Raw genomic sequence first — 11,858 nt, 5'->3', positions numbered from 1 at the left:
CCCATGCTGGCTCTGCTCAGACTTAACAAAAGCTCCCCACCCCCCCCACCGGCTCCCAGACATCCTCTTCCAATACCTTGACCCCCACAATCTGTCCCACCAACCTCTGGGCCCAGCCTGTCTGAGGCCGGCCTCCCCAGGCAGCGTCCAGGAGTGAATTATTTACTCACCGATGAAATTTAATCGCCTATATTAAAATATATGTGTGGATGCAAACACACACTCATCCCTATGCACTTGCATAGAGGAAAATTAATAAATAAAATGTACTCAATTATTCATAGAGCCCGGAGAGGGATGCAGGTCCAGGCATCAGAAGGGGAGGGGTAAGGGAGATGGGTGGGCAAGGGAAGCAACTGAATAATTCACGAGGAGTTATGAATTATGAAATTTTTATCTTCTGCCTCCCTCTTCTCATTCACGGACCCGGGAGGTCCCCTGGATGCATGGGGGGGGGTGTGTGTGTGGAGGGGATGGCTGCTACACCAGCATGCTCCACATGGTGGCGCTGGGGGCGGGGGGCCCCCCCCCCCCCCCCCACCTGCTGGGAACACGTTGAGGGCTTTTTTGGGGTGTGGGGGCGGTATCCCTTTGGCCAAGTCCTGTGCCAAAGCCTGGAATCTCACTGTGCCACCAGATAAAAGGGTCTAGATTTAGACTGAGCCTGGGGAGGCTGAGCCCCCAGGCTCTGCTGGGAGTGCCCAGCTGACTCCCTGAAGCAGGAAAGAGAGAGCTGGGCTTGAATGGCCTTGGGAGGGGCTCCCGGCCTCCTCCCCCCCCCCCCCCTAATGGGCTCTTGGTCTCTCTCCTTCCCGCAGCCTACTCTGCGCCCAGCACGCCCCCTGCAAACCGTCCCTTTGTGGGATTAGGACCAAGGGATCCAGGGGGGATTTATCAGGCACAGGTAAGAGTTGAGAGGGCCTGGGAGGGACCCGGGAACAGGGGAGCGGAGAACCCGGTCTGGGGTGGAAAGTGCGTGCCAGCCCTCTTTTGTCTCCTTGGTGGGGCTCCTCAGCCGCCCACTGTCCAGTCCAGGTCTCTCTGGAGGTTGGGGGAACGGTTGGCCAGATGTAGACCCTGGGCTAGCCTAATTGCCAGGAAGGCTCAGATTGGAGTCTGCCACTCACTAGCTGTGGGGTGAGATGCAAAGACAAGGCATAGAGTCTCAGTTTCCTCCTCTGTCAAAAAGGGTGAAATGGTTTCCACTGCAAGCTAGCACACAGCTTTAGGAAGCCTTAAAGGCCTATAGGAATGTAGGCTTTTATTTTCATCATTATCGGCATAAATATCACTCATTACTTCCCATAGGGTCAGGTCTGGGGTGAGTGTCACCCTGGCAGGGCCTGGAATACCCAGCTCCTGCCCACCTCCATCCAGACTTGGGGGGCAATCGACTGCATTTGAGAGGAGAATATGCTGGTGTGTTAGGAAGGGAAGAGTCTGCAGGCAGGGGACACCACTTCCCAGTTTGGAGAGCCCCTGTCTATCTAGTACCTAGAGGCAACAGGATGGGATAGGAAAAACACTGGACTGGAGTCAGAAGACCTGGATTTGAATCCTGGTCCCAACCCTTCCAAGCTGTATGGACATGGGGAATCACTTCTGAGCCTCAGTTCCCTCACCAGTGAAATGGAAAAAGGACCACTCTCGATACCTACTTCACAGGGTTATTGTGAGGAAAGTTCTTCATGAGCCTTCATGCACAACAGCAATATTAGCTATCATCAGTATTATTACCCAGGGGAAGGATCCTGAGCCAGCCCAGCCACATTCAGCCAAACTATGGGTGTCCCTCAAACCACACCAGCCCAAGGCGGCAGCCAGGGGCAGCTCTCAGCCCCATGTCCCAACCCTTGCCCAAATGGCAAACTAAAGACCTAAAACTAAATTGGGGAAACCTGTGTAGGGCATGTGGGACCACAGGACAGATCATAAGATTGTGGAATTTAGAGCCAGAAGGCCAGTGAAAGCTCATTCAGTCTAGCCTCCTGATTTAATAGATAAGAAATTTGTTCACAGCAAAGGAAAGTGACTTGTCCAAGATTATACAACTTAAAAAGTATCCAGTCAGAATTTGAACCCTATCCTCGGACTGCAGACCCATTGTGCCTTCCACTCCACCAATAACCAGGAAGGGGAACCCCTGAAGAACAGGAGGGAAAATACCACATTACAAAATGGTTGTTCAAAACTCAGGCAGCAGGGCGGCTAGGTGGTGCAGTGAATAGAGTACTGGCCCTGGAGTCAGGAGGACCTGAGTTCAAATCCAGCCTCAGATACTTAACAATTACTAGCCATGTGACCTTGGGCAGGTCACCTTACCCCAACTGCCCTCTGGAAAAAAAAAAACCAAACCGAGGCATCCAGGAATGAAAATGTCTGGTTTGTTTTGAGGTTTAGGGTTTTTTGGGTAGCTCAGGAACACCATGCCTCAGTCTCCCCCTTCAAAGGGAATGGCAGATTACTTATAAACCTTCAAATCCTAGGAACAAGGGAAGAAAAGGGTGCAGCTGGTGCATAAGAAAGGCTAGAGTGTTTGCCTGGAGTGGAGGAGGGGGGTGTGGGATGGAGGGTGGGGAGCAAAGACCTTTTCTTGAGTGGAGAGGGCAGGATGGGGTAGTGGACAGAGCACTGAGTCAGAGACAAGAGAGGCAATTTCTGCTAAAAGCTCTGCCTCGGGCTCTGTGTGACCTTGGGTAATTCATTTTCACTACACTCTAGTGTCCTCATCTGTAAAATGAGGAGGTTGGAGCAGCTGGTATGGAAGGTGCCTTCCAGCTTTGATGTTCTGTGTGATAAATCCTAATCTATCTTGCTATGTTCCAGCCCTAGCACAATGTAATAGGAAGAGTGTTGCTTCTGAGTCCTGATCCCAGCACTTATTGCTGTGAGAATGTGGGTAGATTTACTTCCCTGAGCCTCAACTTCCTTGTCCAGAAAATGGGGACAGTAGTGCTTATACTGCCTATCCTGTGGGGTTGTTGGCAGGGGAGGAGCTTTCTGCTCTTAAAAAACTACAGAAATTTGGGTTTTTATTAGGCTCTATGTTCTAAAGGCATTCTCAAATCAAAGGTCACTCCGTTTCCAGTACTGAGATTCTCTGCTCTGAAGTCTCTCTCAGCTCTGACATTCTGGGTTCTCAGGTCACTTCCAGGGCTGGCAGTATATATTCTAAGGTCATTTCCAGCTTCAACATTTTCTGTTCTAATGTCCTTCCAAGGGCTGACATTCTGTCCTCTAAAGGTCCTCCTAACTCTGATATTCTGTGTTCAAAGGACTCTCTTAGCTCTGGCACTCTATGTTCTAAGACTCAAACAGTCTATGCAGATAGGCTGGAAACTTGAATCTGTTGGGCAAAAGGGTATGGTAAGTTTATTAATAAGTGAATTGAGATTATTTGTTTATCCACACCCTGGTGGATTTGAATAGGGGGTGGTGGAGAGGGTTAAGGCATCAGGATATTTGTATAGGGGTTTATATATATACAAATGGTTAGGAGCTCCTGGAGCAGGGGTGGGGACCTTCTAGGTCCTTGGGTATGGCCTTTTGACACAGAACAAATCCTTTTATTAAGGGGATTTGTTCTGTGAAGTTTGGATTCAGTCAAAGGGCTGCACTTGAGGATCTAGAGGGCCACATGTGGCCTTGAGGCTGCAGGTTTACACCCCTGTCCTGAAGGGATGTTTTTGGATTCGAGACACTGAGCCTATCTCCAAAACTCCAGGTCCCCAAAGGGAGAAGCCCAGATTCTAAAACTGAACTCAGCTTCCCTTTTACATACGTTAGCAGATCTCTGCTTTCATAAATGCCATAGGGGTAAAGGGCCAGCTGGCAGCTAGTGGGACCCCAGTTGTACATTTCTTGGTTCATCAGGGACATGAAATGACCAGCTGCCCCTACCAGTTCCCAACATCTGGGCTAAAGGGCTTTTATATCTTATGGTTTAGGCCCTCCCCTAAAATCCTCAATGGGACTCCATTAACAATAGCTTTGGGCCAGCCCATTGGGGTTCCCAAAGCCCAGTGAGCCAGAAACCAGACACAGCCCATCTGGCAATAATTCTAATGGGGAAATCAGAATCAAGGAGATGGGGGCAATGCCAAGGGGTGAGAGCCAGGTTATCAGCTTCAGAGGCAGTAGCTGTCTACACCTGACTGCCTGGGTCTCCAGAGGGATCAGGGCTTGCCTTAGAGAAGTATGATGCTGGCTTCCTTTCCTGCCACAAGGACTTTGCTGTAGCTTTCTGCACTTGTGTTTATGAAGGGCCCATAGCCTTATGCACCCCTAGGAAGCGCTATGACCTTTCTTTTCTCAGTCAAACTCCTTCCTACACCACAGATGCCACTCACACTCTGCCTCTCTCCCCAGAAGTCACAGAATGCACCAACTTGGCCTGTTCCCCAGCAGAGATTGGGCCTTCTTCCTGCCATTGAGTCAAGTGAGCAATCAAAACCCCTCCCTCGATTGGCTATAATGACTCAATTGCTTTGTTCCAAAAAACTGACCCCTCCCCCACTCCACTCCCCAAATAACAGACCCCTTTGGGGAGGATAGAGCTGGAAGCCCTCTGGGAAGGGGGGTGATTGTGCTGCCTCAGTGGTCTAGGCTAGCAAGAAGGGCAACTAACTGTGAGACTCAGGGATAAGGACAGGGAATGAACCAGTGATTTCATTGGGTGAGAAAATTCCCTCTTACCAATACCTAGAGTGCTGAGAGTGACTGACCCAGGATCACACAGTGTGTATGTGTCAGAGCCCAGATTTTCTAGCATCACAGCCAGTTCTCTATCCACCTGCCATGTTGCTTCTCAAAGAGGTGAGAGAAAAAAGAATGTTCCCATGGGCTTCCAGGACTGGTGGAGGGAGAAGCAAAGGGAGGAGAGGGGACATACATCCCCTGAGCCACAGAAAATATCCTGTAATAGTCAGTAGCATTGACTGAGACCCCTAAGGTCAGGATTCTCATGTCCTCTCCCCTTCCCCTTCCTCCAGCTGCTGTATGGCCTTGCTCAAATTTGGGGTCCCCAGCTTTCCTCATCTTGAAATTGAGGGGATTGCACTTGCTCTCCAAAGGCCCTCCCAGTGTGATTCTATAACTTGTAAGTTGTCCCATTTCACCCAGTACTCATGACCACCTGTGCTGAGCTGACAGCCTGATTTGGGGTAAAACCATCCCCATCCTGTAGAGGGTCATAAGGGACAGAAATGACCCTCAGGGTTGACCCTAAACCTGTGTTTGTGAATCTCCCTCTCTCTGGGCCTTGAAGATTGGCCCTTCCTCTTTCTTTCACACATCCCCAGGGGGTGCCACTGTCCAGGGCTAAGAAAGGCTTCAGTTCTAATGCCCCAACAAAGGGGCTGGGGGGGGGGGAATAGAACATAGCAGGCAGGAGAGAAAAGGTGTCTAAAAGCCGAAGTTCTAGGGAACTTCAAGGTCAAAATAAGGTCTCTCTTCAGCTGTGTCAATATAGTACTTTGATTTGCAAAGTACCTTACAAATATTTCATTTTATTCTCACAACAGCCTTGGGAGATAGCTACTATTATCATTCCCACTTTACAGATGGGGACCCTGAGGCACAGAGAGGGTAGGTGATTTGCCCAGGGTCTCCAAGGTTGAACCTGAACTCAGAATTTGAACAGCATGTCCCTTGCTGTTTTTCCAGTAGCATGTGCTCAGGCTTGAAAAAAGGAAAGCATTCTAATCCATAGAGCTCCAACACCTCTCCCCTTCAGCCTCCTCCCTTCTGGCCTTCTTCCAGTAGATCCTGAGCCCCTTGAGGGCAGGGACTTCCTTTCTGTTTGTATCCTCAGCACTTAGCACAGTTCTTGGTACCTAGCAGTTACCTAATGAATGTTGAATGCCCTATCTTATTGTGAAATGAGCTGCCTCAGGACCTGGTAGTAGGGGATGGGTGGGCACTTCAATTACTCAGTAAACACTTATTAAGTGCCTACTGTGTGCCAGGCCTTGTGTTAGATATTAGGTACACAAAGACAAAAATTAGCAGTCCCTGTCCTTAAGGAGCTTATAGTCTACTGTGGGAAACAATATGTACACATAAATATATACGATATAAACAGAAGGTAATTAGGAGAGATCCTGGAGGGATTAGGAAAAGGCCTCATACAGGAGATCTTTGAAAGGCATGTTACAAAGGATGTTACAAAGCCTAGGTGAGGAAGAAGAGCATCCAAACACGCGGTGATGAGAAATGGCGTGTCTCATGTGGGAGGGAGAACAGGGCAGCCAGTTTGACCCAACTGTGGAGTGCATGAAGGAGAGTAACATGGAATAAACCTGGAAAGGTAGTCTGGAGGCAGGTTGTGAAGGCTTTTAAAAAAAGTTTCATCTGGACTGGGCAAGAGCTGTCCTCCTTTCCCCTGTCTATTAGTTTTGATTTCTAAAACAATTAAGACATTTCCAGCCTCTGGCTGTAAAAGGCAGGAAGCTGAGTGCCTGAAGTTCTTGCCCAGTCCAGATGAAACTTTCTTGGTCAACCCAGTCATTTGACTAATTTTTCTTTAGGTTTTCCACTGGTCATAATAACTGTGTAAGCTAACATAAGTGTTCTTAGACCTACAAACCCTTACAGATTTTGGGGTCTCTACTCTTCCCCAGGGTGTGGCTAAGGTTATGGTCCCACAATGAATCCTTGAAGATTCAGGTTGTGGCCCACTAAATCCTTGAGGGTTCAGGGGCCCAGGCTTCCCTAGGGTAGACAGTGCAGTTTCGGGCTGTGTATAGAACATAGCAGGATGTAAAGACCCAGAGCCATTCCTATGGTATATGGGGTGTCAGAGCAAATTAAACTGTCCTATCCATTCCTGCCATCTCCACCACCAAATATATATCCAAATAAAACTAGATTCTAATGAATTTCATGGGCCATCTTCAAAGGAAAACAAAGTCACCACAAGGCAATTAATGAAGCCCTGGGTTCAGAACTGTTTCTAGGCTTGGTTCTCTTGCTCATTGTTTATCTTTGGCAAATCACTTTTCATGTCTTGTCTTCAGTTTTTCCAAATGTAAAATCAAGGGGTTTGGATTAAAGGATCACTTGGGCTCCTTCCAGCTCTGGCATTCAGTGTTCCATGTTTTAAGGTCTTCTGATGTGTGATGTTCTATGTTCTTAAGTTCATCCCAAGTCTGATGTTGCCTATTCTGAAGCTTTAACTTTCAGTTCAGCTAAATGAACATAGATTAGGTACCTACAGTGTTCAAGATGCTGTATCAGAAAATACAAAGACAAAATTGAAAATGGTCTTTAAGCTTAAGGAACTTGCATTATACTCTCCTGGGGAAGGGAAAAGGGACAACGTAACATCTACTTAGATAAATAAATAGAAAGTCATCTGAGGAAAGAGAATCAACAACTTGAGGGGATTTGGAAAGGCTTCTTGGAGGAGGTGGCACCTGAACTAAGACTTGAAGCAAATGAAGGATTCTGAGAGATGGACCAGGCACATATCCTGTGCAGAGGTCTAAAGATTGGAGCTGTACTGCCCAAGGATAGGAGCCCTGCTGGCTAAATTCCATACAGATTGTGAAATCTCAGCTTTGTTTTTCTGTCATTAGAATGCTTGTGTTATTTTTCAAACCTTTCCTTCCCAGGAGGATTTTAGGGATTGCCGATAGTCATAAAAACCAAATAATGGTCTTCAAAGAGGTCCCCAATGGAGACAAAATATAGTCTGTAATGGAAGTGGAAATGAAAGAAGTTACAGGGATGGAATGATTTCTTTATAGTCAATATCACCCAATGATTGGAGCCTTAGATTATAATAATAATTTCTCCTCTTTATACCATTTTATGTTTTAAGGCCCCTTCTAGTCCTGACATTCTTTGTCCTATAGTCTCTTCTGCCTCTGGCATCTTATGTCCTAAGGACCATCTTAGCCAGTGTTATGGGAGGAGGGTACCTTGGATGATGGGCAGGCCCTCAGGTCCTTCCGGACCACTAGCTGGGGGAGCCACCCCTTCCCCTTAATTGATTACACTCATATGGTCAAGGTAGAAAAACAACTTGCTATGCAAGGTTCGAGTCAACAAATATTGACTGAGCACTCAGCCCTGGGGAAGTAGACCCAGGAAGGAGACACTGTCCCAGTCCTCAGGGTTCACAGTCAAAACTCACACTGAGGAAACAATTATAAAATAAAAGGAAACAGAATAATAATTAGGTACTAAAGATAGTGCACACAGTGAGGAATTTGGAGAAGAGTATGGGTTGAAATAGTCAGGAAAAGCTTTCCAGGAGAATCTGAGGCTCCAAAAACAGTGTCCAGTGTGTGTTAGTGACAGTAGGAATAGACTCTGCCCATCTCAGTCCTGAGGGTTTCCCAAGGAGCCCTAAGAACCAGTTCTTGGGCCACAGAGGAATAGAGGGGGCACTGCTGCTGCTTTTTCCTTTGATAAAGCTCCAGACAGGAGAGGTGCCCCCCAGGACATCCAGGTACCAATCCCGCCTTCCTTTCCGCCTGGGTTTAGACTCTAATGTCTTACCTGAAATGCTAAGTCTCTCAAATGTCAGCTCTGAAAAGTACCTCAATCTGTTAAATGTCAGAGCTCAACAGGCCCCTAGAAATCATCTTGTCTACCCTCTTCATTTTACACGTGCAGAGATGAGACTTAGAAAAGGGAAGTGACTTGTCCAAGGTCACACTGTGTGGGTCATTAGAGGAGCTGAGATTAGAATGAAAAAGCCAGTGCAGGCTGGTGGTAAGACTGGTGAGACCTCAATTCAAATCCCACCTCTGACAGCTCATCTCGACCTCTCTCATCTCCAGGTTCCTTCCCTGTAGTATAAGGACACTAATACCTACATTGTCTAGCTCACTGGATTGTTGTGAGAACCGAAGAAGTTGGTCAGGCGTTCCACAACCTTAATAAAAGTCAGCTCTTAATGTTAATTCAGGGTTGTGACTCCTAGCCCGGGTCCTTCCACAGGGCCACACACGCTGCTCGCTTTTTCAGCATTCAGCCCAGCGCAGAGCTCCTCTCGGAAGCTGCAAGACCCTGTTCTCTCCTGGGTGATGTTGAGGAAGAGGAGTGAGAGCCCTTGTTATTTGGGGGGGTGAGGCGGGGAAGGGGACACTGGAAGGAAAGGGACACCGGCCCCAGAGATCCCAGGAAGAGAGAGAAAGGGCAGGAGCCGGAGAGAAGGAAGGAAGGAAGGAAGAGGACCAGGCATCAAAGGCTAGGGAACCGCTCACTAGAGGAGGGAGGGTCACACCTAAAGCCTGTCTGGTTGCCAACGGAAACCAGACATGAGGTAATGGCAAGATGAACTTGAACTTGGGGTGGGGGAGGGGCCGAAGAACCAGGCTCAGGGAACAATAGTGCGGGAAGATCAATGGCTGAGCGGATTCTCTAGGTAAAGACTGGTTGGACCGAGCAAGATTTCTGGGGGGCGGGGAGGGGGTCGGGGTGGAGGGTGTCGGGAGGCGCAGTGTAAGAACTGAGAAGAGGGCTCGAATTTCTGTTCCCCAGTTGACTCGGGGTCCACCCCCCATTATAACTAGGAACTAAGCTTTGAGGCTCCCCGCCCACCACTCACACACACCCCTCCCGCCTTAGTCCCCCACCCACCCTAGCAACAAACGGACGGGCGGGACGCAGAAGCAGGCTTGCTTCTCCAGCCGACCTGATTGGTCGCCCCGGCTTCCTGGATGACTGCCTTCAATTTGACTGTGTGGCCAGGGCCGGAGGAGAGGCGGAAGGTTCCTTTTAAAGGAATCGGGTCCAGTTTGTGACTCCCACCCCCACCTTCAGCTGGGATCCCTACTCCCCAGCAGCTGTTATATCTCCCTCTGGGAACCGCAAAGGCAAAGCAATCTCTGGAATAGGGCAAGGAGTTGGGGACCAGTGGAACGCAGAGACTGGACAAACCGCTGAGTGTCTGATGCAGGGATCCCTGGTGCCAAACCAGCTGGGCAGCCCCAGCCTACCTCTGGATTGCAAGCCCTCCACCAGTCCCATTTGGCCCCGGGAGGCTTAGGACAGGGAGGGGCACGTCGTGATCTTAGAATGCTGTAGCCCTGAGACATACTGTTCTTTGTGCTAATCGGCTGTTAGGATAATCCATTGGATCACTAGAATAAACTGAATTGTGCTAAAAGAATTGACGTGTTGATGCCATGTATTTTTCTACAATGTGGCCCAGTAATAGCCGATAAGAGCAAATCACAGTTGAGACAATGTTCTGTACTGAGTTTGTCTTGATAATACCGTGTACCCTTAGGATACAATGTGATACTATAGTATAATGCTTTGTGCAAAACAGATTATTCAGTGTTTAGTAAACTTTGAAACTAAAATTTTAAAAGGTCAGCTCGATTTGTTATTTGTGCTTAGGAAGACCTGGGTATATGTACCCACCTCTGACTCGTACTGGCTGACCTTTGGCTCCAAGCAGCTCTCTACACATTGAAGCACCTACATTCCTTACCAGAAATCTCCTCTGCCAATGAATCCCATTCTCTCCCCTATCCTAAGGATCAAATGTGTCATGATATAATACACGGTTTTGGAAATGTAATGTATGCATGCACTGTGGAATACAAGAGTCAGGAGACCCAGACAGAGCCTCAGTGCTGAAACAGGGCAGCTGTCTAGTAAAAGAGGAAAAGTCAATTCTCCTTCTATTGGTCCCAGTGTCCATATCTATAAAAGGGAGATTGTGGTACTTGCCCTGCCTCCCTACTGGCAGCTAGATGGCATGGTATATAAGACCAGAGTTGAAATCCTGCCTCAGACACTAGTTGTGCGACCTTGGGCAAGTCACTTAAGCTTTGTCTGCTTAAGACAAAAAGAGCCCTTTCTCTGGAGTCAGAAGGACCTGAGTTCAAATGTGGCCTTAGTCCTTTGCTAGCTTTATGAATCTTATAATGCTGTGTAAATGCTAGTTGTTACCATTACTACTTACCTCCAAAAAGAACAAAATGAAATCATAGGGAGAAGCATTTTAGAAAAGTTAAAAGTGTAACACAAATATGAAGGTTTATTCATGGGTGTGGGTGTGGGTGTGGGTGCAGATGTACGGACAAAGTGGGCATGTATAAGATGTTGACTTTTTCCTCACATTTGAGAATCTCAGAGATAGTGGGTACCTTAGAGATCAAAGGTAGTGTAGAGTAGTAGGGAAAGTCCTGGTCTGGTGCTGACAGTCTTCCCCTTTTTGACCCTGGGCAAACAATTGACCTCTATGGACCTCAATTTCCCCATCTATAAAATGAGAGGGTTGAACCAAGCAGTTTCTTGAGTTCTCTTCTACCTAGAACATCCTATGTCCTAAGACCCCTCTTAGTTCTTGAATTTGGTATTTTATATTCTTGTGTCCAAAGGACCATTCATTCCCTTTGTGACCTGGGTTCTAGGATTTATTCCACCTTCCCACCTAAAGAGTGCGTCCACAGGTATGCCTGTGTTCCCACAATGTAAGAATAGCACTGATCCTATGATCTGGGATCCCATTGAGGTGGGTGCCTGAGACACAACTTTTAACTCCTCCAACCCCTTCTCTTTTGTCTATGCCCTCCCACAAACCCTCCACAGGGCATCCACCTAGCATGCTGGGGGCCGTCTTTTCAATCTCCTCGCCTGTCAGGGACACCAGTGGAGCGTGCAGGCCATCAGGTACACCTTGCCCCCTGTATGTGAGGAGTCCCACCTCCTTTTCCAGTCATTCATTTATCTGATAGCATCCCTTATGCCATGCCCACGGGTAGCATGCTGCATCCTACTCTTGCTGACCCTGCTCCCTCCATTGCCCTTCCGCTGCCATGGCTCCCAGTCATGTAGCCTCACCAGAAAGATCTTGGCATTATAAAGAAGGGAGAAGCCCTGTGATCATTTCC

General features: G+C 48.1%; 1 protein-coding gene across 5 annotated transcripts in view; it reads left to right on the top strand.

Moving 5' to 3' along the window:
• NFIC (nuclear factor I C) overlaps positions 1 to 11,858 on the top strand; it is a 133,723-nt gene that overhangs the window by 106,567 nt on the left and 15,298 nt on the right. For 2 of the 5 annotated variants that reach the window (XM_069086901.1, XM_069086899.1), the window contains one exon: positions 819 to 904. The exons of 1 other annotated variant lie outside the window; for it this stretch is intronic. In XM_069086901.1, the coding sequence (XP_068943002.1) occupies positions 819 to 869 (51 nt within the window). In that variant the 3' untranslated portion in view covers positions 870 to 904. Of the gene's footprint in view, positions 1 to 818; positions 905 to 11,556; positions 11,638 to 11,858 lie in introns of those variants that run through there. 2 more of the 5 variants (XM_069086898.1, XM_069086902.1) reach the window with 2 other exon arrangements.

The sequence above is a fragment of the Petaurus breviceps genome, unplaced genomic scaffold (genome assembly GCF_028583685.1).
Source record: "Petaurus breviceps papuanus isolate PSGF00001 unplaced genomic scaffold, PetGlider_PUasm1.0 180, whole genome shotgun sequence".
NCBI classification, from domain to species: Eukaryota; Metazoa; Chordata; class Mammalia; order Diprotodontia; family Petauridae; genus Petaurus; species Petaurus breviceps.
This window is presented reverse-complemented; position numbering and strand designations above follow the sequence as displayed.